General features: G+C 40.8%; 1 protein-coding gene across 2 annotated transcripts; it reads right to left on the bottom strand.

Moving 5' to 3' along the window:
• Positions 1–255: 255 nt before the first annotated feature.
• dgat1a (diacylglycerol O-acyltransferase 1a) lies at positions 256–25,173 on the bottom strand. Of its 2 annotated transcripts, XM_021560026.2 has the most exons (17): positions 24,813–25,172; positions 23,471–23,558; positions 14,141–14,181; positions 13,893–13,978; positions 13,575–13,627; positions 11,073–11,178; positions 10,747–10,875; positions 9,355–9,429; positions 9,103–9,206; positions 8,915–8,953; positions 8,513–8,554; positions 8,384–8,428; positions 2,095–2,207; positions 1,773–1,838; positions 1,465–1,552; positions 969–1,031; positions 256–821 (listed from the first exon to the last, which is right to left on the bottom strand). In XM_021560026.2, the coding sequence occupies exons 1-17, from the start codon at positions 25,037–25,039 to the stop codon at positions 675–677; spliced, it is 1,512 nt and encodes a 503-aa protein (XP_021415701.2). In that variant the 5' UTR covers positions 25,040–25,172; the 3' UTR covers positions 256–674. The 2 variants fall into 2 exon arrangements, with proteins under 2 accessions (XP_021415701.2, XP_036826629.1); XM_036970734.1 differs by lacking the exon at positions 9,103–9,206 and having other exon boundaries at positions 2,095–2,140; positions 8,915–8,938; positions 24,813–25,173.
• Positions 25,174–26,552: the final 1,379 nt, after the last annotated feature.

The following is a 26,552-nucleotide window of genomic DNA, read 5'->3' as shown; positions in this document are numbered from 1 at the left end:
GAGTGCTTCATCAGATGACCTGGCCTCCACAATCACCCGACCTCAACCCAATTGAGAGTTTGGGATGAGTTGGACCAGAGAGAAGGAAAAGCAGCCAACAAGTGCTCAGCATATGTGGGAGCTCCTTCAAGACTGTTGGAAAAGCATTCCAGGTGAAGCTGGTTGAGAGAATGCCAAGAGTGTGCAAAGCTGTCAAAGGCAAAGAGTGGCTACTTTGAAGAATCTCATATTTTGATTTGTTTAACACTTTTCTGGTTACTACATGATTCCATGTGTTATTAGTTTTGATGTCTTCACTAATATTCTACAATGTAGAAAATAGTAAAAATAAAGGAAAAACCCTTGAATGAGTAGGTGTGTCCAAACTTTTGACAGGTACTGTAGAGTTTTTTGCATTGATCTTCATAGTTGTAGACTATTAAAGTAAGAAACAGAAAAGGCATACAAATGTTCTCTAGCTTTGGCAGGGTAGTGTTTCACAACAATTGCACATGACTGGACTAGAGCCAAGTGTCTCTGTAGTGTATCAGTGCATTCGAGAAACTGAAGGCCAAAAACTTTTTGTAGTACATTCTTACTAATCAGTTGAGCTTCATATAAAACATTTCCCTTTCAAAATAAACATTTTTCCTTATTTAGTAGAATATATTGCTCCTCTGCTTGCGGCCAACTGCTCATGATTGTGACACGTAATGTAATACGTAGAAGTCGTGGACGTACATCAGTACGGCGATGGGCTGGCCAATGATGAGCGAGATCCAGACTGCTGCATTACCATAGTTACCTCTCAGGAAGCGGCCGACGAACCAGGCGAGTGGAATCTGAAAGAAAAGTTGAGACAATCATTGAAAAATCTAAAACCACTTACTTTAAAATGTGCTTATAACCATTAACAGAGGACCATGTTGTCAAACCCACTGTTTGATTATAAAAATACATGTTGTTTTTAGAAGAAAAGAGTTTCTGACCTGAGACATCATGCCCATGAACGCCCACAGTCGGAACATTTTCAGAGGAACGCTCACCAAGTACTGAAATGAGAGAAGAAGATTATCAAATCGATGCAGCCTTTAAAACACTGACATGTACACCATCAGATTAAGTCAAGTGTGAAACTTGCCATGTTGGAGAGGATCAAAACCATCATGGGTAAATTGTGACTGACTGATCTAAAAATAATATTAACTAAGTCAGTTAAGAACAAATTCTTATTTACGGAGGACACTGGACCAATTGTGCGCCGCCCTATGGGACTCCCAATCATGGCCGGATGTGATACAGCCTGAATTTGAACCAGGGACTGTAGTGACACCTCTTGCACTGAGATGTAGTGCCTTAGACCACTGCACCACTTGGGAGCCCAAGTGGCTCTAACATTGAGTAGTTATTTATGTCAATCAGCTGCAATGTCGAACACGCCCAGAGTGTTAGATGGCAACACAAATCTCAGCCACCCACACAAACCTCGTGAAAGAAGGCGGAGACCAGGAAGATGGCTGTCTGAGCGACCCACTTATTCACACCTCTCCCCATGAGAGGCTTGTAAAAGTGGCTGTGGAGTACAAGAGAAGAAAATTAATTATTTATTTATTAGTTGGGAACTGTAGACAATAACCAAGAGCGTTGTTTATAGCCATCTTAAAAACAACTGCTATAATGTCACAGAACTTACTGTAGACAACTCACAACACATGCTCACAACACACAAAGTCAGTGCTGTAGGAGGTGGTATTGTTCCAATCACAATGTTTATTTCTTAAACTCCTACTCACCGGAGGCACCACTTGTGCACAGGAATGTTCCAGTTAGACCAGAAATAAGTGACCGTCTCAGAGTTCCTGCAAAACAACAAGTGACTCGGTCAGAAACAAAGTTGCAGTTCATTATCTAGTCACTACTGTACATGACATGGAGGGAAAGGAGGCGCAGGGCAGCCTCATTCTTAAAGTAAAAAAAATCATTTATTTAGAAGACTTTGACTAAGCTACTTTACCATTACATCTAGCACTACATGTAATCCAAACAGATGGCACATTTCACATGGTATCACTGCACAAATAACGCAAGGATAACTGAGAATCGTCATCCACTTACCACCAGTCCTGGTAAAACTCCCTGTCGCCAAACCGCATCAGCTCAGCTACGAAGTTCATGGAAGAGTGGAAAAACCAATAGAAAAAGATGAGCCAGATTAAATGATTGGGAACCTGTTGGGGTAGAGGGGAGAGGGGAAGCCTTGTGCCATTAGACAGTCTGGACATCAGAAAAGTATTCAGACCTTCACTTTTTCATAATACAGCCTTATTCTAAAATGGATTAAACTTTTTTTTATCCTCAATCTATACACAATACCCCATAATGACAAAGATAAAACAGGTTTATACATTTTAGCAAATGTATTACAAATAAAAAAAACTAAAATACCTTATTTACATAAGTAGTTAGACCCTTTCCTAGGAGACTCGAAATTGAGCTCCGGTGCATCCTGTTTCCATTGATCATCCTTGAGATGTTTCTACAAGCTGATTGGAATCCACCTGTGGTAAATTCAATTGATTGGGCATGATTTGGAAGGACACGCACACCTGTCTATATAAAAAGGTCCTACAGCTGACAGTGCATGTCAGATCAAAAACCAAGCCATGAAGTCGAAGGAATTGTCCGTAGAACTCCGAGACAGGATTGTGTCGAGGCACAGATCTGGGGAAGGGTACCAAAATATCTGCAGCATTGAAGGTCCAATAACACAGTGGCCTCCATCATTCATAAATGGAAGAAGTTTGGAACCACCAAGACTCTTCCTAGAGTTGGCCACCCTGCCAAACTGAGCAATCGTGTAAAATACTAAAGTCGTTTTGCGTATTTATATTTGACAACTTTTAATTCACTACATTCCAAAAGAAAATGCACTTTTTACTCCATACATTTTCCTTGACACCCAAAAGTACTCATTACATTTTGAATGCTTAGCAGGACAGGAAAATGTTTCAATTCACACACTTATCAAGAGAACATTCCTGCTCATCTCTACTGCCTCTGATCTGGCAGACTCGCTACACACAAATGCATTGTTTGTAAATGCCTGAGTGTTTAAAAAAGGATGGATAGCCAGGGGGATACCCTAGCTAGCCATAAATAAAATAAAATGGTGCTGGCTGGTTTGCTTAATAAGATATACTTTTACTTTTGATACTTAAGTATATTTAAAACCAAATACTTTTAGACTTTTACTGAATGACTTTTACTTGAGTAATTTTCTATTAAGCCATCTTTACTTTTACTCAAGTATGACAATTGGGTACTTTGTCCAAACATTGCACCGTCTGTACGGTGAAGCATGGTGGTGACAGCGTCATGCTGTGGGGATGTTTTTTAGCAGCAGGGACTGGGAGACTAGTCAGGATCGAGAGAAAAATGAACAGAGAAAAGTACAGAGATCCTTGATGAAAACCTGCTCCAGAGCGCTCAGCTCCCCAGAATGGGGTGAAGGTTCACCTTTCAACAGGACAATGACCCTAAGCAAACAACCAAGACAGCGTAGGAGTGCCTTCGGGACAAGTCTCTGAATGTCCTTGAGTAGTCCAGCCAGAGCCCGGACTTGAACCTGATCAACATCTCTGGAGAGACCTGAAAATGGATGTGCTGCAACACTCCCCATCCAACCTGACAGAGCTTGAGAGGACCTGCAGAGAATGGGAGAAACTCCCCAAATACAGGTGTGCCAAGCTTGTAGCGTCATACCAAAATAATACTTAAGGCTGTTAATCGCTAGCAAAGGCACAACAAAGTACCGAGTAAGGAAAGGGTCTGAATACTTATGTAAATGTGATTTTTTTCATTTATATATAAAAATTAGAAGAAATGTCTGAACTTGTTTTTCCTTTATTATGGGGTATTGTGTGTAGATTGAAGGGGGGACGGGACTATTTAATCCATTTTAGAATAAGGCTGTAACAAAATGTGGGAAAAGTGAAAGGGTGAATACTTTCCAAATGCACTCCCTCTACATCTTTAATTATAGGGCCAGTTTCCGAAACACAAATTAAGCCTGGTCTTGGACTAAGAAACACTTCTGATGCAGTATGTACATAGTGTAAAAACACCCCATTAGGAACACCTTCCTAATATTGAGTTGCACATAGGAAGCTGTTCAGCGTAAAATTCCACCAGCAGCGTTGCAGTTCTTGACACACTCAAACCAGTGCACCTGGATACTACTGCCCTACCCCATTCAAAGGCACTTAAATGGTTTCTTGCCCATTCACTCTGAATGGCACACAATCTATAGCTGTGTTCGAATACCCATACTGTATACTACATACTTAATGAGTATAAACACACGACTTACTAATTAGTTCATTTTAGTATACTGTAAACAAACTATCGTTTCAGTTGAGCTTACTAGAGCTTCGCATGTCTACGGGAAGTTGCTGTTGCTATGCAACCTCTTGCTAGCTTGTTAGCATAACAAAATGTCTAGCTAAACAATTTACGATTTCGGGTGTTTGTAAATTCAATCTGGAGTGCCAGAGTGTGCTCGTAAATCCAGAGCAATCAGCTGGTGCGAGCGTTTCGCTCCTGGAGCGTTCAGAGCACATACGCTCTGGCCAAGGAGTATAGGGTTGATCCGAGCATTCAAGCACCCAACCTAACTGGCTAACGTTGGCTAGCTACTTCCAGACACAAATGAGAGAACGCCTCGTTCTGACCATTTTACTCGCCCTAGCAGAGCTGGTTAGGCTGTTTTCATGTTATCCAGAGCGTTGGTGACTGTGTTGCTGGCAACAACTTAACTACGCTCTTTTTTGCAGACCTTTACTGACACCAGCCATATTCAATGGACGTTGAGCATTGGTATATTTATCAGTTAGATTGCTCTGAGATCTGAGTCAAATGTATTTATAAAGCCCTTTTTACATCAGCCGAGGTCACAAAGTGCTATACAGAAACCCAGCCTTTGGGTGGGTATATACACTATAGTTAGATAGTTAATATACTGCCTGGCAAGTTAGATGTATTAGTAGCCAACTAACGTTAGGTAACTAGCTAACATACCGGTACATACTGCCTTAATTTTGCCGGACCCCAGGAAGAGACGATGGGGATCCAAAATAAATACAAATACTGCTGAAATGCTTTGCGATTTGGATAGCGTAGCTAACACATTGTCACCCAACATAACTTATTCTTAAAGTCATTACATCGCTCAGCATTTTCTTAGCATTTGTCATAGGTGAAGCAATGAATGTGTCCGCTCGTCGGACTTTAGCCACATATTTTCCGCGATTGTCATCAACTCTGAAAACCTGAAGCCATGCCCATTTCTGAAGAACTGCATTATGGGCCCTAAAAGCAAATAGTGGGGTAGCGTCTCAAACTCAAGATAGCCACACCCTCGTCTACTTACCCTTGCCTTATGCACTTGGGGGAATCCCCGCGATGGTCGTCGGAACAAACGATTAGTCAAGCAAGGGAAGTTCGCAACATAAGCCCCTCAGCCGTTGTTTTTGATCGAGTTTGCCTGTGCAAAATGATGTTCACTTCGGGGCCTGAAACCACCCCATAATTAAATTCCGATTATTGTACATCCGCTAAATCCGCCAAAACCTTGGCTGCATTTCAAACACTTAAGCCCTCAAATTAAGTGGACACTTCTGAGGAGTGTCATGAGGGAGGAAGGAATTAACTTTAAATGGACAGCCCTTGACCGGAAAATTGCCAATCCCGTGATAAGTGTTTTCAGCCTACTTATATTTATACTTACCATAGGGTTCAATTCTCGGGCCGACTCTTCTCTGTATATATCAACGATGTCGCTCTTGCCGTGGGTGATTCCCTGATCCACCTCTACACGACACCATTCTGTATACATCTGGCCCTTCATTGGACACTTAACTAACCTCAAAACAAGCTTCAATGCCATACAACACTCCTTCCGTGGACGCTAGTAAAACCAAATGCATGCTTTTCAACCATTCGCTGCCCGCACCCGCCCACCCGTCGAGCATCACTACTCTGGACGGTTCTGACATAGAATATGTAGACAATTACAAATACCTAGGTGTCTGGCTAGACTGTAAACTCTCCTTCCAGACTCACATTAACATCTCCAATCCAAAATCCAAAATTAAATCTAGAAATCTGCTTTCTATTTCACAACAAAGCCTCCTTCCCTCACGCCGCCAAACATACCCCCGTAAAACTGACTATCCTACTGATCCTTGACTTCCGTGATGTAATTTACAAATTAGCCTCCAATACTCTACTCAGCAAACTGGATGCAGTCTATCACAGTGCCATCTGTTTTGTCACCAAATCCCCACCCACCACTGTGACCAGTATGCTCTAGTCGGCTGGCCCTCGCTACATATTCATCGCCAGGTCATCTATAAATCTATGCTAGGTAAAGCCCCGCCTTATCTCAGCTCACTATAACACCACCCACCCATAGCGCGTGCTCCAGCAGGAATATCTCACTAGTCATCCCCAAAGCTAACACCTCCTTTGGCCGCCTTTCCTTCCAGTTCTCTGCTGCCAATGACTGGAAGGACTTTCAACAAAAAAGAAAAAAACATTTTTTTTAAATGTAATTTTGTTTTGTTTTGCTGGAGACATATTTCCCTCACTAACTTTAAACATCAGATATCTGAGCAGCTAACCGATCGCGGCAGCTGTACATAGCCCATCTGTAAATAACCCACCCAAGCTACCTACCTCATCCCCAGATTGTTTTTATTTTCTGCTCTTTTGCACACCAGTAGTTCTACTTGCACATCATCTGCTCCTCTTTCCCTCCAGTGTTAATTTGCTAAACTGTAATTACTTCGCTACTATGGCCTATCCTCACGCCATTTGCACACACTGTATATATACCTTTTTTTCCCCCTATTGTGTTATTGATTGTACGCTTGTTTATTCCATGTGTAACTCTGTATTGTTGTTTGTGTCGCACTGCTTTGCTTAATCTTGGCCAGGTCACAGTTGTAAATGAGAACTTGTTCTCAACTAGCTTACCTGGTTAAATAAAAATAAATTAACTATTAATATATGCCTACTGTATGATAGCTATCAAATTAATTAGATAACTAACGTTAGTCTGCCTAGCTACTTCTGAAGGAAAATGTTTTATTTCTACAATTTCCAAACGCAATCAAACAAAAACATTACCTTTACGAAACGTGTGCGCATTAGTAGCACAATTTCTAACTTAATACATTCGTTTTTATCATCACAAATTGAATTATGGGGTGTTTCAGGCCCCGAAGTGAACATAATTGTACACTCACAAACAAGGGCAGAGGGGCTTACATTGCAAACTTCCCTTGCTTGGCTAATCATTTGGACCAATGACAAATATGGCCGCGGGGATTCCCCCAAGGGTATAAGGCGAGGTTAAGTGGATGAGGGTGTGTCTTTTATGACTGAAACGCAGCCCTCAACATCAATATGGAGAAGTTAACATACAAGTATAAGTAAAAACAAATGTAAATAAGTTAGAAATTGTGGTATTAATGCACATGATGGCAAACACTTCGTAAAAGTAATGTTTTTGTTAGGTTAGCTTTTGGATATTGCATAAACAAAACATTTTACTTCTTCAGATGTTCCAGCTAGGCAGGCTAATGTTAGTTAGCTCATTCAATTTGCTATCATACAGTAGGCGAATATTAATAATTATATAATTAATATAAGTAGACATGCAATCATAATTGACAGTAGTCCATATAAAAGCACCCACAAGCTACGGGTGGCTGAAAACAACCATTGCGGGATGACCGAGTGACAAAAAAAAGAATCCTTCCTGCCTCCCTCCCTCCCTCGCCCCTTGCCCTGCAGGTGTATACTCGTCAGACGTCATGATATGTCACCAGAAGTGTTCACTTCAGTTGAGGGTGTGTCTTGTGTTTGGAATGCTGCCTTCATATTTTGGAGAATTTAGTACGACATCCAGAAGCTTCTGGCATACTAACTCTATCCATGCAATATACTCAATTCAAGTCACAAATAGTGTGGTTAGTAGGAGAATTCAAACACAGCTCATGTCTCAAGATCCTTTTTTTAACCCATCTCCCCTTCATCTACACTGATTGAAGTGGATTTAACATGTGACCTCAATAAGGGATCATAGCCTTCACCTGGTCAGTATGATGGAAAGAGCAGGTGTTCTAATGTTTTGTACACTCAGTGTATATTGAGAAAGTATTTTCAGTCCTGGACTTGGCTTGGCTTTGTCTGGGAAAATGGCTCATGACGTATGTATGGTGAACCAACATATTTTCAATGGGAAAATATGACAAATGTGAAACATGATAGAAATCAAACAGATTAAGTGTTAGGTTTGTATGGAGACATGGGTTTAGGTAATGTCTTTATTTACACTCACAGCCAGTTTCAGCATGCGCTCGATCATTCTGGAAAAGTCCATATCCTGTCATGGGGGGGGTAAATGAAACAAAGTCACCCTTAAGTCCAATAGACAAAAGTCTAACAAACGGAAGACGTTAATATTTACCTGGAATGGTTTCATGGAGTTCTGAATAGTCGGCACCATCCACTGAAAGAAACATGGTTAAAGGTTTTTGTGAGACATGGTTAAGGTAGACTCAGCGATATGATGCAGATGTACAAAGTTAAAAGTATAGTGGGACTAAGAATTGGAGCGTGAGGCTCAACTTCTCTTGTTTTGGTCCTGTGGCTACCACGTAAGAGCATGAAGAGAACCCATGCACATCTGCAGATGCTGTTACTGTGTGAGAGTCTTGCATCGCAATATCGCTGCTGCTGCTCTTGCAACGTCATTTCGCTGACTAACTATCTTGTTACTTGATAATAAAGCCACCCATTAATCAAAATGTACTTGTTTGATGAGTGAAAATAAACCAAATACTAACCAAGGTAATAATAATGAACATACCTGTTGTACCAATCCAATCTGTAACTGTATGAAGAACAGCTGGAAAAGATTTCAGATCACCTTTTAGATTTTAAAATGCATTTACATATACAGTATGTTGTCATGAGGGTAGTGTATATTATTTAGGGTGCATGCAAATTGCACATTCCCAGGTCTCTCCGTTTTCATTATGTGATCTTTGACCTCACCATCTCAAAGAGTCTCCTGAGCAGGAAGCTCTTGCGTATCCGTGGTGACCGGGGGAAGTTCAGTTCATAGCAGAGAGTTGGGGCAAACACAAAGTAATATATATCTATGGAGGGTGGACAGTAAAAATTAAATTAAATTGTACATCTTTTGAAATAAGAATTTTGTGCAGAAATATATCTGTATGGATTTAATTTAGTTGTAAACAGCTACAAGTCATGCTCATTATGGTCAATATCTCTTTCTGTTCTGACCTCTGTGTGTGAGATTCCCAGGGTAGGACACATGAGCGTGTACAGCTGACCCATTTGACTGGGCGACTGATGGACCTATGGGTACACAAAACGTGTGGATGTACAAGACAGATTATTTCTGACAGCAGTACTTCTGAACAACCAGTAGATGGAGATGGCAGCACAGTAACGTTTCAGAAAGTGGGATGTTGCCGCAAGAGGGTGCATTTAATCATATGTGCGTGTGCTCGTATTTATTCAGGGGGCAAAAGATACATATTTAAACAAACGCTGAAAGCTTTTCGCAGTAAACAGCCCAGCCAAAGACAGGTCACAGAAGTTACTCATACAGCTCATTAAATACCTGTATTTCTCCTCACGTCACATGCATTTTTGGGGAGGTCAGAGTAATTTGGACAGCCAATCAGATCTCGGGCAGCATCTGTGTTACTGAGAGGGTGCAAATGGCGAGAAGACCCATAGCTCTGTGTGTGTGTGTGTGTGTGTGTATATGTGTATATATGTATATATATATGCTAATTTGGAGATGGTAACCAGTTGACATTACTACACCAGCACTGGAGAAAATATCAAATACAATCAACCAGGATGGACAATGTTGATATTTTTCTCAGGAGGGTGTACAAAGATGGGAGCCGTAGCACTTTATTTTAGTTGCTGCCATTGATACACTGAAAAATATATATATATATAAAAATAAAAAATAAATAAAATAAAAATCACAACATGCAGTTCATTACAGTTCATAAGGAAAATCTGCCAATTGAAATAAATTCATTAGGCTGCAGTTATAACACCTGGTGAGGACGACGAGCACGCAGATGAATTCTCCTGTGACGGTTTCTGACAGTTTGTGCAGATATTCTTTGGTTGTGCATACCCAGTTTCATAAGCTGTCCGGGTGGCTGGTCAATTACATTGAGGCGGCTTATGGTAGAGAAATTAATATTCAAATTTTGGCAACAGCTCTGGTGGACATTCCTGCAGTCAGCACGCTCCCTCAACTTCAGACATCTATGGCATTGTGTTGTGTGACAAAACTGCACATTTTAGAGTGGCCTTTTATTGTACCCAGCACAAGGTGGACCTGTGTAATGATCATGCTGTTTGATCAGCTTCTTGATATGGTCAGGTGGATGAATTATCTTGGCAATGGAGAAATGCTCACTAACAGGGATGTAAACAAATTTGTGCACAGAATGAGAGAAAAGCTTTTTCTAAATATGGATGTTTTATTTCAGCTCATGAAACCAACACTTTACATATTGTGTTCATATTTTTGTTCAGTATACTTTGTTTGTACTATTTTCCATTTGTACTTTCCTCATTCGATTATGCACGCAGGTACACACAAACAGAAGTGTGAAGGGACACCTGGTCAGGAGTACTCACATGAATGGGAGCGGGTCAGGGTGCGGGCTTTGGTATGCCTAATCTCTCTGCACCACATGTTCACATCCTTATACGAGTACAACTTCATGAAGAGGATGGTATAGACACACAGGGCAAAGGCTCCACCCACTACACAAGACAAAATAGATATCAAGTTTTACAATACTACACTATTTTAGAAGTGGACAAATCCTCTGAGGGGCATTTAGTATTTTTGATAAGGTCAAGGAGTAAATATACTGTTACTCACAGATAAACATTAGGCCTATTTATATGGCCATGCAGTGTAAGCGTGTGTGTGTGAGATCATGATCAGGCCATCTCACCTGGGGTAATGGAGGTCAGCATGAGCACAGTGGCTGATGGAAAAAAGAGGAGGGTGGTCAGATTGACCAAGTAAAGGAATGTTCCAGTAGTCTCTGAGATGGTGCCCTGCAGAGCAACAGAAAAAAAAAAGAAAAAAAAACATTGTTAACACAGTGCTCTGGGCACAGAATTACTACATACAGTATAATAATGTATGGGCCTTTGTGGGCCTGGGGTGGTCTAGTGGTCTAAACTGGTGCCTCCAGAATACATGTACCAGTGTGGTGATCATCCTTGAGATGTACATACAACTTGGAGTCCACCTGTGGTAAATTAAATTGATTGGACACGATTTGGAAAGGCACACACCTGTTTATATAAGGTCCCACAGTTGACAGTGCATGTCATATCAAAAACCAAGCCATGCGGTCAAAGGAATTGTCCATAGAGTTCCGAGACAGGATTGTGTCGAGGCACAGATCAGGGGAAGAGTACCAAAACATTTCTGCAGCATTGAAGGTCCAAATGAAAACAGTGGCCTCTATTATTCTTATATGGAAGAAGTTTGGAACTACCAAGACTCTTCCTAGAGCTTAGCCACCTGGCCAAACTGAGCAATCAGGGGAGAAGGGCCTTGGTCAGGGAGGTGACCAAGAACCTGATGGTCACTGACAGAGCTCCAGAGTTCCTCTGTGGAGATGGGAGAACCTTCCAGAAGGACAACCATCTCTGCAGCACTCCACCAATCAGGCCTTTATTGTAGAGTGGCCAGATGGAAGCCACTCCGCTGCTTGGTGTTTTCCAAAAGGCACCTAAAAAGGACTGACCATGAGAAACAAGGTCTGATTAAATCAAATTTGAACTCCTTGGCCTGAATGGCAAGCGTCATGTCTGGAGGAAACCTGGCACCATCCCTACGGTGAAGCATGGTGGCGGCAGCATTATGTTGTGGGGATGTTTTTCAGTGGCAGGGACTGGGAGACTCGTCAGGATTGAGGGAAAGATGAACGGAACAAAGTACAGAGAGATCCTTAATGAAATCCTGCTCCAGAGCGCTCAGGACCTCAGACTTGGAATGTGAACCTTCGCTTCACAAGACAACAACTCTAAGCACACAGCCAAGACAACACAGGCATGGCTTCAGGACAAGTCTCTGAATGTCCTTGAGTGGCCCAGCCAGAGCCCGAACTTGAACCCTGTGCAGCGACACTCCCCATCCAACCTGACAGAGCTTGAGAGGATCTGCAGAGAATGGAAGAAACTCACCAAATAAAGGTGTGTCAAGCTTGTAGCGTCATACCCAAGACGACTCCAGGCTGTAATCGCTGCCAAAGGTGCTTCAACAAAGTACTGAGTAAAGGGTCTGAATACTTATGTAAATGTTATAGTTTATTTTTTATACATTTGCACAAATTTCGAAAAACAAAATGTTGCTTTGTCATTATGGGCTATTGTGTATAGATTGATAAGGAGAAAAACTAAAATGTAATAATTTGTAGAAGGCTGTAACGTAACAAAATGTGGAAAAAGGGGTCTGAATACTTTGAATGCACTGTACATATACTAAACAAAAATATATAAACGCAACAACTAACAATTTTACTGAGTTACATTTCATATAAGGAAAACAGTCAATAGAAAGCAATTCATTAGGCCGTAATTTATGGATTTCACACGCAGCAATGGGTGGGCCTGGGAGGACATAGGCCTAGCCCCTGGGGAAGACAGGCCCAGCCAATCAGCCAATTCCCCACAAGCGGGCTTCATTACAGACAGAAATACTCCTCAGTTTCATCAGATGTCCGGGTGGCTGGTCTCAGATGATCCCGCAGGTGAAGATGCCGGATGTAGAGGTCCTGGTCTGGCTTGGTTACACGTGGTCTGTGGTTCAGAGATGGTTGGATATACTGCCAAATTCTTTTAAAAAATGATGTTGGAGGCGGCTAATAGTAGAGAAATTAACATTCAATTCTGTGGCTGTAGCTCTGTTGGACATTCCTGCAGTCAGCATGCCAATTGCATGCTTCCTCAACTTCAGACATCTGTGGCATTGTGTTGTGTGACAAACCGCACATTTTAGAGTGGCCTTTTTGTCCCCAGCACAAGGTGCACCTGTGTAGTAATCATGCAGTTCAAAATCAGCTTCTGACACACCGGTCAGGTGGATGGATTACCTTGGCAAAGGAGATATGCTCACAAACAGGGATGTGAACAAATTTGTGCACAAAATTTGAGAAATAAGCTTTTTGTGTATATGGAACATTTCTGGGATTTCAGCTCATGAAACCAACACTTCACATGTTGCATTTACACACACACACACACACACACACCTTTTTAAAAAAAAGCCACATTGGTTTTTATTAGGGGGGGATGCTTGAAAAAAACCTATTTAACAGATGTCCCACATCATCTCTACCTAACAGGCGTCTGAAATACTTGTTCACAAGCAACAGAGAGATTAGTGAGATTTCACAGCACAGCCTTCACATTAGTCCCAGACATTATGGCATGACACTCACCACTGATAGCCTCCGCTCCGTGTACAAAGCTGCCATTATGAACACATTCGAAACTGAGGAAAAATAAACACATTAGATTCGGGTACTCCACAAAAGACAGCCGTGTAATATTCCTACAATATTGATTCCAAAATTAGAAAATTAGCCCCCACTTGGTGGGAAAACAGTTGATGATATTTTAGTTGGTATAATGACTTGGGTTGCAAAGCAACCAAAACCAGACAATAAGACATTAAAATAAATAGATTTGGGAAGATGTACAACAATCACAATAGTAAGGCTAGCATGCCAAAGAGGAGAGCGGTTTAGTCTACATACCAATGATAAGGCAAGATGCAGGCCAGTTATATGGGTCTTTTAAGAACAGTGAAACCACTTGGATGGGGTCCACCAGTATCCCATATCTATCAGAGGAGGTAAAATAAGATATTGATGGATACTACTTTTACAAAATAAACTGTGGTCAAAATGAAAGGATCGGCAGTCGTGACAGAAGTGATTAACAAATGATCATATTGAAGTTGACAGCCTAAGTGTTTTAGTTATTTAAAGCTGCAGATACTTACTTTATTAGATTCTCCAGGAAAAGGCGTGCATTGCACAAGACCTGCAACAGAAGAGATTTTGCAATCAGAATTAAACAAAATTTATACAAACAAAATTGTATGAAGGAGAAGACTGACCAGTGATCATTCATTATCAACACAGACAGACTGGTCACAGGTCAGTCTTCCGCCACGTTGATGTGAGCCATACACTACAAGTGCTGAGGCAGTCATTTTGACTGCATGTGAATTGTAATGTCAAATACATTTCTGCAATTAAAAAAGTCATACCCCCCCCTTTGTCCTCAATTTTTAAAAAATCTATTTAACACATTTGTTTGACTTCCAATATCACAAAAATAATGTGTTAAGCGGTTAAGGGGGGGGGGGGGGGGGGGGGGTCAAAAATGACTATAATCCTCCTTGAGTCACATGCAGGTAAGACATTCTGATTTCACATAGTATCGAAAAGAGCAGATTAAGGTTTCCAAAACACACTTCACTTTGCCAAAGAACTTACAATTTAAGAGGATGAACTCCATTTCAAAATATCACTTTTTCTAAGAATAACCCCTGATCCTTGGCGCTCCACACTTTGGAATGTTGCAGTGAAAATGCCTGCCCATTGGCTTAGTAAGGGGAGGGTAAAGAGAGGCCCAGCAGTTTAAATGCTAATCTCAATGCTATAAAGGCTGATAAGAACAATCATCCATTCTGGCAACAGATAACCTAACCCTGGGGACCAACCCGCAACAGGCAGCGGTACATGACACAGTATATGTTCATAGCTTGCTTCTGTATTACAGCAAAAACAAACGAGATGAGATGTGGGATCAATCGAGGTGAAATATCTAGGCTAATCGTCCTTGTGTTTCTCACCATGCAGTGTTGTAGCTGTTATCCGTCTTCAGATTGGTTAGGATACACACAAGCTAGCTATCACTTCCATTAAAGGTTTAATCTGATTTATATCCCCCTTTTGGAGCTTATACTGTATAATTAATTTCGATACCTATTGATTCTTGAATATAAATTATGAGTCTTGAACTTAGTTCAGCTGTCATACCTCATCAGAACCAAAAATATACATTCTTTACAAACAATAGGGTAAAACAAATGTAATTGTAAACCAACACCGTATAGCCTCAAAACATGGTTAAAACTATACATTTGATTTCATGGATGGTCAGTCCTTGCATCTATTGTCTGGTCTATGAATTTGAGAGTGGTTACATTTCTCTAGCCCTATCCCTGAGCTGTTTACAAAATCCGGTCCATAGACTAGCCTTGTGACACCATACTGATCTTGCAATAGCTCACATTGTTTCACTGAAGCTAAAATGTTAGCAGGCTATCCATAGACTATATCACAGCGGTCACTCACTGGTGGTGTCACGTTCAACTAAAGCTGACAGTCACACACAGAGACAACCCTGTTCCCGAAACCTTGGCCCTGGATAGTGGAGTCGTGCAGACCCTGTTCGAGTTCCAAACTGAAAATAGACATGCTGTTGTTGCCATATTAAAAAAAGAAAAGCATGAGTCAACCTACAAGCAACATACCAGAGACTGCTTCATTACAAGGTTAGGATCGTTTCTGCAGCAGCAACTTCTACTACATTATTCAGAAGGGCTTGTTCAATTTGAGGAGCAACATATAAAAAACAAAATCATAATAATTGAACCGCTAAATTACTCCCATTTCTCCCAAACAATAATGATAGCTGTGGGTTACCTGTATGTTTCAGCCCCTTCAAAATATCAACCTAAAGCACACCAACATAGCTTAGCATCAATTATGCATGTAGCCAAAGGCTACCTAGCCTAACACACATGACCTGTAAGATAGAGAAACTGCAATATTTATGGTCCATTGAAACAGTCTACATACTGTAGATATTGCCTAGGACCAGAGCCATTTATTGAAATAGGCAGCTCTGGTCAGGCCTACATGAAGCAGCACGTGCCGAGGAACCAACCCTTTCGAACTGGCTGGGCATCACAGTGACCGAAGAATATCCTTGGTGAGCCAGCAATGTAAAAGATAGCTACAGAGGGTCCGCCATGTAACAGTTACATCTCTTTTCTAGCTCACATCCTCTAGCCAGCAACTTTCCACTTGAGTTTCAGACCCATTCATTAGCGGGTACAAAGAATGTAGGGATGATTCCCAGGGAATATGATTGATGGGGGGGGGGGGGGGGGGTCTGTTTGAATGTCATAGCGATCATGTTTCAAAGACTGGATTAATACCGGCTTTGGAAATTAAACTTCTCTTGCTCAGATGCTTAGAAGGCAACGGCAAGATTTTTCCTGCAGTCTCTCTTCAAAACAGAAAGAATTGGGTGTTTATTTTTAGTTATAATATATGAGATTCTGTCCATATTAATTTAATAAATGATCATATTAGAAATGCGTATTATTGGATGTTCTGCCAGAAAAATAAAATACCATTGAACTTCCATTAACACTTTTTAAGTAGAACAGGAAATGTCTATCAGAGGAAGAAGACATTCTGAGTCCTCCATTTGACCTTACCCTGGGGGACAGAATTAACTGCAACACATCAACTGACAAATCAAACACTTGAATGCTCTGGCTACTGCCCACTCCATTACACAGTGCCAGCAGCCTAGCATACCTGGCAGAACATGTCAATGACTTGAACCTTGCCTGTCGGAACAGTGCAAACTTAAATTGATCAAACTTCAGAGACTACATTAGGCTAAACCTAGGTAATATGGACCTCCAGTTTGTCTGGACATTTGTGCATGCCTGGTTGTGCTTGTCAACATACAGTAGGCTACAGCCTCCAGTAGGCCAGATGAACCAGATAAGGTGTACTAGTAAAAACAGGCAATGCTTGTAAGGTGACACAATGGAGAGATTCTTATCAGGTTCCTCTCAGTAAAAAGAAAGACGACACGTTAGTGTTTAAATCCCCACCACAAAGCTTAACTGCCAGAGTGCCAAGAGAGGAGTGGTGACCGTTTCTTTGACTGCTATAATATAAAGTGAAGTTTGACGTTTTTATAAAAACATCAAGAGAGCGATCAAGAAAGAGTGTGAAAGAGCACGAAGGAGAAAGAGTGATTGAATGACTTGGCTAGCCTTCACAGTTGATTGAGGCAAGCTGTGTGACACATGACCAAGATGCTTCAGCTCTCATTCAAAGTCCAAGTCTCTTCATAGTTCATAGAAAACTCCTCTCTCATAAGAAAATAAGCGGGCCAGGGATAAAAGTTCTCTTATCAAACTGATTACTGTTTTGTTTGCCATGCACAGGCATAGTGTGGATAAGATAAGTCAACAATGTTTACCATTTCTATTGAGACAGCTCTGAAGACATTAACACACCGTTGGGTTACTCATGATTCTCACTGTCTAGACAACAGCCCAAGAGAAACTGATATTTGCCTATCAATAAAACTAGCTATTGGCAGGAAAGCAAGGAATGTAGGCCTACTGAGAGACAGATAACCAACTATCCATCCACCCACAAAGCTGATCAGAGTTGAGTCTCCACAGATTTCCTCAAACAGGAGAGAAGTAATTGACGGAAGAGTATTCAATATTCTACAAATTGCAGTCTAAGTTCGAGAGTCTAAAAGGACAATGTGGGTTCATGCAGATTTATATCAATGGCGCCAATAAGGCTGATCAGTTGCCAGCAGCGTCACTGTATTCTCTATAATTTGCATAATCAACACATCCCCATAAAAAAATAAAATAATCTGTCAATTTAAACCAGAGATACAGTATCGGTTTTATTTCATTGGATGCATCTCAATCTATTCATGTCACACTTCAGCATCTACAGACACTGACAACAGATCAATAAAATAACCTTGTAATCTATGCCGAAAAGGGATATCGCTTATATTGTTTTTGCATTTTAGTCAACCCTAATCCTTTTCCTAACCCGCTGCGTAAATACTCCTAATCTGCTACGAAATGTCAAATATTAAGTTCATTTGACAAAAGCTGGATCCCTCCTTGCCGTGACCATGAAAAGAGACATTGTATGACACAACGTCCATAAAAGCTTAGAGAACATTGTCCAAAGAAAATGGTGGTTATCATGCAATAACCCAATGATAATTTGTTGAGAACTTCATTCATAACGAGGGAAAATGTATGGACATTACAGCACATGACAAAGGCCTCAATGGGATAGGACAACCTGCTGTGTTGACTATTGGTTGTCCCAGCCCAGCAATAGATGTAATATTTATATGAAACTAAAACCTGAATGAATTAAAACACCAAACACTTAAGTGCCATGAAGGTAAAGGTAACCTGAAGAAGTGATATATCAGGAGTGCTTTTCCTTTGTTTATGTACTTCTGTAGGTTCACCAACAGACCTCCATCAATACACCCATGTCAACTGGACTCCCACTGAAGATGAGCAGTGCTGCAGGAGCATCAGGTTCTACTTCTTTTCCAGATATGAAAAGGAGACATCCCTCAGCTTGTTGTCATATGCTGTGCTTTTGACTGAATTATTCTGTTGTGCCATTTGAGTATAGCACCTTCACATCATGACAAAAGTGCCCTATTAAACCCTATGAATATATCAAATGTAATTTGAAATGTTAAAGTACAGTATGTTTACAATAGTATTTTACACAATAGGCTATATTGTTGTATGGGTGAAATAGTATTTTTTCATCTGCTTTGCGCCGACCAATTGAATAAATAATATTTCTTATAGCCCTACTATTTTCTTTTAAAATGTAAAACTAATTTTGCATAGACAATGTAATTATGGTAAGTCTTAGGCAAACCATTATCATAGTAGCACCTCCAAGTGCCACTCAGACCTTCTGGGAGAAAGGTATCTTGCATTGAATTTGGTAGTAGTTGTGTGTATGATTAAAGCTCTTGCTTCCATACATTTTACCACCTAGATTACAAGGGTTGGATTTGCAATAAACAATTTCATGTCAGCACAAGGCATGTACAACATCCAGTATAATGATTAGCCTCATACTTTGTTCACTGGAATTGTTTTAAAAAAAAATTGAGAACATATAGCTAGCTGAACATTATGTAAACAATGTGTGAGCTAAGCTATTTTCTGCTTCATATGCACTATGTCAAGGGGTGCATTGCAAATGCCCATAAGGCCAATGCCATCATACTGTAGGCCAGTGGTTCCCAACACTGGTCCTCGAGTACCCCAACAGTACAGTTTATTGTAGCCCCGGACAAACACACCTGATTCAACAAAAATATGTGTTGGGGGTATTCAAGGACTGGAGTTGGGAATCACTGCTGTAGGTCTACGGCTGCATTGCATGCCATTATCAGCTGCAAAATGTCTGATGTCCTGAAAATTGTAACAATCAAATAAAACTAATTGGAGAGCTTATGACTGAACAGCAAGATCATTTTCATTTGAGAATTACATCAAAGAAACAGACAAATGAGATTCTCCTTCCACTGTTTATTGCAGGATTGTGATTAAATCAACATAACGATTATTCAAGATGAACTCGTGTCTAAGTTCGAAACCATTTCAAAGTGTACAAGTAAGCTAACTCATATGTAAAGGTTAAACACTTTATTCACAAGTAGGCTATTATTATTATTAAAGCATTATTTCAGGTGAACAAAAAGTCAATACCAGAGGTGGCCAACCTCTCTCCACTGAATCACAGGGGAGCAGACTTCTGTTCCAGCCCAGCAATAGCACACTCGATTATTAAGTAATTAGGTTTGATACATTGAATCAGGTGTGTTAGTGTTGAGCTGGAACAGAAGCCAGCACACACAGCAGGGTTGGCCAGCGCCTGTCCAATATGTTTATACATTGTGTAACTTTTAAACTGTATTTCTGTTCACAAAACGTGCTAACATAGGTACACATATAGTATACAAGGATGTACCCTTATTCTCTTGGGACCTCTTCATCTGCAGACAGGGTTTGACAGCTCTGTATCTGAGGACAGAAAACATCAAAAGAAACAGACTGCATTATTCTCAAATTAAACAGCACTGAATATTATGTTACTATATCTCGGTCCTCAGTTTCCCACTAGGGACTGGAACTGGAGAATATTTTCACAATGTCACCTTCTCTATCCAGAGTAGTCTACTATCCCTTCTCTGACAGCTGAAAATGCTAACTAATCCTTTCACCCTCTTCCATGGCTGTCATCCTCTTCAAAAGGGGGGGGGACACTCTTGACCCAAACTGCTACAAACCTATATCTATCCTACCCTGCCTTTCTAAGGTCTTCGAAAGCCAAGTCAACAAACAGATTACCAACCATTTCGAATCTCACCATACCTTCTCTGCTATGCAATTTGGTTTCAGAGCTGGTCATGGGTGCACCTCAGCCACGCTCAAGGTCCTAAATGATATCTTAACCGCCATCGATAAGAAACATTACTGTGCAGCAGTATTCATTGATCTGGCCAAGGCTTTCGACTCCGTCAAATCACCACATCCTCATCGGCAGACTCGACAGCCTTGGTTTCTCAAATGATTGCCTCGCCTGGTTCACCAACTACTTCTCTGATAGAGTTCAGTGTGTCAAATCGGAGGGTCTGCTGTCCGGACCTCTGGCAGTCTATGGGGGTGCCACAGGGTTCAATTCTTGGACCGACTCTCCTCTGTATACATCAATGATGTCGCTCTTGCTGCTGGTGAGTCTCTGATCTACCTCTACACAGACGACACCATTCTGTATACTTCTGGCCCTTCTTTGGACACTGTTAACAACCCTCCAGGCAAGCTTCAATGCCATACAACTCTCCTTCCGTGGCCTCCAATTGCTCTTAAGTACAAGTAAAACTAAATGCATGCTCTTCAACCGATCGCTGCCTGCACCTGCCCGCCTGTCCAACATCACTACTCTGGACGGCTCTGACTTAGGAATGTGTAGTTGTCCACGTATTCTAGGTGTCTGGTTAGACTGTAAACTCCCCATCCAGACTCACATCAAACATATCCAATCCAAAGTTAAATCTAGAATTGGCGTCCTATTTCGCAACAAAGCATCCTTCACTCATGCTGCCAAACATACCCTTGTAAAACTGCCCACCCTACCAATCCTCGACTTCGGCGATGTCATTTACAAAATAGCCTCCAATACCCTACTCAATAAATTGGATGCAGTCTATCACAGTGCAATCCGTTGTGTCACCAAAGCCCCATATACTACCCACCATTGCGACCTGTTCGCTCTCGTTGGCTGGCCCTCACGTCATACTCGTCGCCAAACCCACTGGCTCCATGTCATCTACAAGACCCTGCTAGGTAAAGTCCCCCCTTATCTCAGCTCGCTGGTCACCATAGCATCACCCACTTGTAGCACGCGCTCCAGCAGGTATATCTCTCTGGTCACCCACAAAACCAATTATTTCTTTGGCCGCCTCTTCTTCCAGTTCTCTGCTGCCAATGACTGGAACGAACTACAAAAATCTCTGAAACTGGAAACACTTATCTCCCTCACTAGCTTTAAGCACCAACTGTCAGAGCAGCTCACAGATTACTGCACCTGTACATAGCCCACCTATAATTTAGCCCAAACAACTACCTCTTTCCCTACTGTATTTATTTAGCTCCTTTGCACCCCATTATTTTTATTTCTACTTTGCACATTCTTCCACTGCAAATCTACCATTCCAGTGTTTTACTTGCTATATTGTATTTACTTTGCCACCATGGCCTTTTTTTGCCTTTACCTCCCTTATCTCACCTCATTTGCTCACATCGTATTTAGACTTGTTTATACTGTATTATTGACTGTATGTTTGTTTTACTCCATGTGTAACTCTGTGTCGTTGTATGTGTCGAACTGCTTTGCTTTATCTTGGCCAGGTCGCAATTGTAAATGAGAACTTGTTCTCAACTTGCCTACCTGGTTAAATAAAGGTGAAATAAAAATAAATAAAATAAAAATCTAGGTAGCTAACAAATGCATTGGAGTTACAGCGATACATACATCAAGATAGCTAGCTGGTGTGGGAACCTGTGTTTTACATTATAGCCAGAGCCAGTACCATCCATCCATATCTATAAATCTAAATCTAAATCTAAATCTAAATCTAAATCTAAATCTAAATCTAAATCTAAATCTAAATATATATATATATATATATATATATATATGATTAAATATTATCTGATGTTGGCTGTGTGAAGTATCTGCATTTGTGCACTTGAGCATAATCATGAGAGTAAACAACTGCTTGCTACATCTACTTGCCTGTTTGTGTGCGTGTCTGACAAGAACTGAGTAACATGGTGTGACCTGCATGTTGCAAAACTGTAGATAACAGCCCAGCAGATGCTTTGTCCTTGTGTTTGTATGTAACAATATTGAGCACATGGTGTGACTTGCTGTATCTTACAAAGTTGTGGTTAAGCAGGCATAGGGAGGGGAGGTCATAACGAGGTTTAACTGAGATGGAAAAATACTGAACACAATAGCAGGAACTGAGCAACTGTTATAACTAGGCTGCGATATCAGAACAGTAGGAATCTATACATCGACGGAGGGAGGACTCCAGGAAGCGCCAAGAGGCGGGGACCCGCCTGAGCACCTGCAATAAGCTGAGCAAGTTTAAACCACGCTCAGCCTCTACTGTGATAGTTCCAACCCGTCTGTTGGCCTATGTCTATCACAGTATAAGAACAACTGTTTACGTACATCCTGTCAGTTCCCTGTTCTGCCCTGCGTGGTATTACAGTGAGCCCGTATATACGAAAGTTGCATTTGCCATTTATTACTTAGCTAATAAAAAAATACATAGTATAAAATCGGTGACTCATTGTTATATTTATCCTGATACCAGATTCGAATTTACGCAACTCTAACACTGGTGATATTTAATTCACTTAGCTAACGTTACATGCTGTATAGCCAGCTAATGTTAGTAACTAGCGAACTTTACGTTAGCAGCTCATTTGAGTTAGCCTGCACACAGAGTTTATGTAGCAAGCTCTAGCTAGCTAGCAACACATCATTTTCAAAAAAGATTTACTTACTTTAATAGGTTCTTCCACTGCCTCCATTTTCTGGGTCCTTAGAAAAACTAAATAGGCAATCTTCCTGAAGTTTCCTGTGGTAGCAAAAAATAGCCAGCCATCCAACAGACTGACTTGTCTTCCAACATGGTGCCTGGTGCGATAGCTAGGTGATTTGTGACGCAACTTCAAACCCGCTATAGCAGTAAGCCCAAAAAGGATTAATTAATTAGGATTTTTTTTGATACTTCAATAAAAATAAAATAGCAAAATTATCCTTGGTGTGAATTTCTTAAAACAAACCCACATAGCTTAGTATAATTATTAATGATCAAATCTTACAACAAAATAAATCAGACTAGCACCTACCAGCATGACCACACACCAGTTGAGGATGCCTCTATAGTTACTGTAGCCACTGGCTGAGCTGAGCAGGGACTCCTGGAGGACATGGCAGCTGAAGAGACAGTAATAAGGATATACAGTATTAGATACAACTAAGTAACTTCAGTTCAAAAAAACAAAAAAAAAACGGCTCATTGGCCGGTGCACAGCGACAATCCTTTACTCCTAATATGCGGGCACCCGAGTGGCGCAGGGGTCACTACAGTCCCTGGTTAGAATCCAGGCTGCATCACATCCGGCCGTGATTGGGAGTCCCATAGGGCAGCACACAATTGTGGGTGGGGGGGGGGGGGGGGGGGGGGGGGGGGGTAGACCGTCATTGTAAATAAGAATTTGTTCTTCACTGACTTGCCTAGTTAAATAAAGGTTACATAGAAATGTAAAAAAGTTAAGTGTTAGTTTGTATGTGTGTGTGGGGGGGTAAAGCAGAAGACATCACGAATGGTTTCAATATATATATAAAAAATAGAGGCTTAAAAACAGGTCTACGGCGAGCATATTGTTGATTATAGAATTGACATTGCTTTAGGGGGGAAATTATAATGTCCATAATTCATTGCATCATTTGTCAGATATTTCCTGGCAGTAGGCTTATATCTGAGATTTAATTTCCCAAAACACTGGATATTGCACTTCGAGCTTTGGGATAGTAAACTTTGTTAGGACTTTGGCAATTCCCAGAAGGCCAAGGACACTGGTTGTGAAAACTGGAGTAAAGGGGGTTTGTTTGGTATTGCGAAACCAGAAGACACCTCGCAGTGGAAGTGATAGGCCTACACAAAACAAGCCCATAATTGAGGATCACTGAAGTGTACAGCCACAGTTGCACTAGTCTAGCACATTTAAAATTTACTGCAGCATAACTAGTTACCTGATCTGCAAAGGTAACCTATGGACATTTGGCCTAGATTTCTTGCAACCATATAAGCAAAGGAATCATACATGATGTAAGTGAACCTATGAAAGATTAGTCCTTTCGACCTATATTATGAGGAACCTGCAGCTTGTATTATGAGTAACATGCACCTAAAGTTTAGAAAACATTTCAGGGCTGCATGTAACTTTGCGGTTAAGAGCTTTGGGTCAATAACCGAAAAGTTGCTGGTTCGAATTCCTGAGCCGACTAGTTGAAAAATCTGTCGATGTGCCCTTGAACAAAGCACTAAACCCCAATTGCTCCTGTACATTTCTCTGGATAAGAGCGTCTACTAAATGACAAAAATATAATTCTAACAAAAGAGGAGTGACAGCTGTAAATTAAAGACATCTGAGCTGAGCGCACAAAAAGCCTTGCGTTATGTCTTACCTAAATCTTTCGCTGGTTTTGCTCCTCTCCTTGCGTGGTGTAGTGACCGGCTCGTGCACCCGTTTTTCCTCCTTCACTTTCCGGTTGCTGTGGCTCGGTTGGCTTGAAGTTTTTTCCCCTGCGCTGCCGTTGGCTTGTTTAGAATTGGCACCCGCTGGCGTAGCGCAGATGGTGGTTCTCCTTGTTCTGCGTGTCATCATGGGGACTCTATCGTTTCTGTCACCCATTTTTTAAATTTGAAGCATTCAACCGTACCTTGCTAGAATTGAACTAGACGTTTCTCCCTCGAGCCTCTGCTGTAAAGTCCAGCCCGACATGCTGTCGAGGAGAAGGTTGCAGTCCCAGTTATAAACCTCAACATTATTTTGATTGAGGAGGGAGGAGCAATAGTTTGTAGGAGGTGCTGGTGGGGGGACTGTGACGCGGCGCACAGTTTAACGCTTTTGGAGTTAGTCATTAATTTTGTAATTTAAAAAATGGCGTATAAATGGGGAATATTGTTTATCAAAGTCTGATTTTCCTCAAAGTGCACACATGGCAACTCATTTGCATGCCAGAAGACAAGAGTAGTGAAACGTTACAAGCACTAGTGCACCTTCATGGATTTCCAATTGAAAGTGAATGAGCCAATGAGATGCATATATTTTTAAATTGCTATCCCTTTGCGTCAATCAGATAGCATGACATGATAAATCCCTCCTCAAAAGAAGTTAAGTGGATTTCCTGGGACAATAGCAGATGATACATTAACAGCTGAATGGTAGATCACAACTCGAACTGAGAATTCGTTGTAATTGTTATTTTCTGTTGTTAGACAAACGATTATAAACCTGTTATTTACTTCAGCAAGTGACGGTATCACAACATATGTATTGTTGATGTGTTATTAATTTTAACAGGCTATGAAAAAGGGGAAGAAACACCAGCAAAGTACAGGAAGCCGGGAAAATGGGTATGGAAATACTCAGAGCAATATAGGTAAATTAACTAAATCAGTATTAAATTGTTAACAAATATCAGATAAAGTACTCATACATTGCACGTTGGGAATCGTTTTACAGATAGTTGACAGTTGAATAGACGAATAGTTTCACTAGTATTTAGCAGATCTCTGTTTGAATCCTCTGTGAATGCATATCGCCTGGTCAGCTGCCATACATGCTACGTGGAACAGCAAAGCAACGTGACTATCGATTGACCCAGAGCAGAGCTTGGATGGGATTTACCTATATTAATAATCCCCATAAGAATAGCCTGCCATTCTTCAATGGCAATATACACATTTACATTTTATTATCATCATAACATATTCTTCATCAAAACAGGTCAAAGTTGATAGTGTCAGTCAGTAAAGTTGCCAATGCAGTTGAAGCAAAGCAAGACTGCAAAATAAAGATGGGTCATTCCTGTTATGTGGTGCCTTTTCTGTCCCCAAGAAATAACACCTTATTTATTGTCAAATGTGGATTCCAAAGGTCTTAAAATATAAAGTTAGATGTCCTTTACCATAAAAACACGAAGATATGGATCTCAAAGGGAATTTTATGTATTTTTACCACGTCACCGGGTGCTATTCATCCACCACGAGAAATATGCCATTAAATAATCAAATATTCCAAATATTTATTCATTATTTTATAGTCCTACTTAAAATATCTGTCATAAATACTTTTCTTTTTTGTATTGTATTTATTGTTACTGTATTTAAGATTTTCTTTGTTTCCCTGATTTCACTTTCCA

Source organism: Oncorhynchus mykiss, chromosome 32 (assembly GCF_013265735.2).
Source record: "Oncorhynchus mykiss isolate Arlee chromosome 32, USDA_OmykA_1.1, whole genome shotgun sequence".
In the NCBI taxonomy this organism is placed as follows: Eukaryota; Metazoa; Chordata; class Actinopteri; order Salmoniformes; family Salmonidae; genus Oncorhynchus; species Oncorhynchus mykiss.
The sequence above is the reverse complement of the archived record's forward strand: the minus strand, read 5'-3'. Positions and strand labels throughout refer to the sequence as shown.

Excerpts from the sequence above, each read along its gene's own strand:
- dgat1a (XM_021560026.2), bottom strand. The coding sequence starts at position 25,039 with ATGGGTGACAGAAACGATAGAGTCCCCATGATGACACGCAGAACAAGG. Across the intron at positions 8,954-9,102 it reads TCAGGAGACTCTTTGAGATG|CTGTTCTTCATACAGTTACA; the intron begins GTGAGGTCAAAG and ends AATCTTTTCCAG. Across the intron at positions 2,208-8,383 it reads AGCGCATGCTGAAACTGGCT|GTTCCCAATCATTTAATCTG; the intron begins GTGAGTGTAAAT and ends CTACCCCAACAG.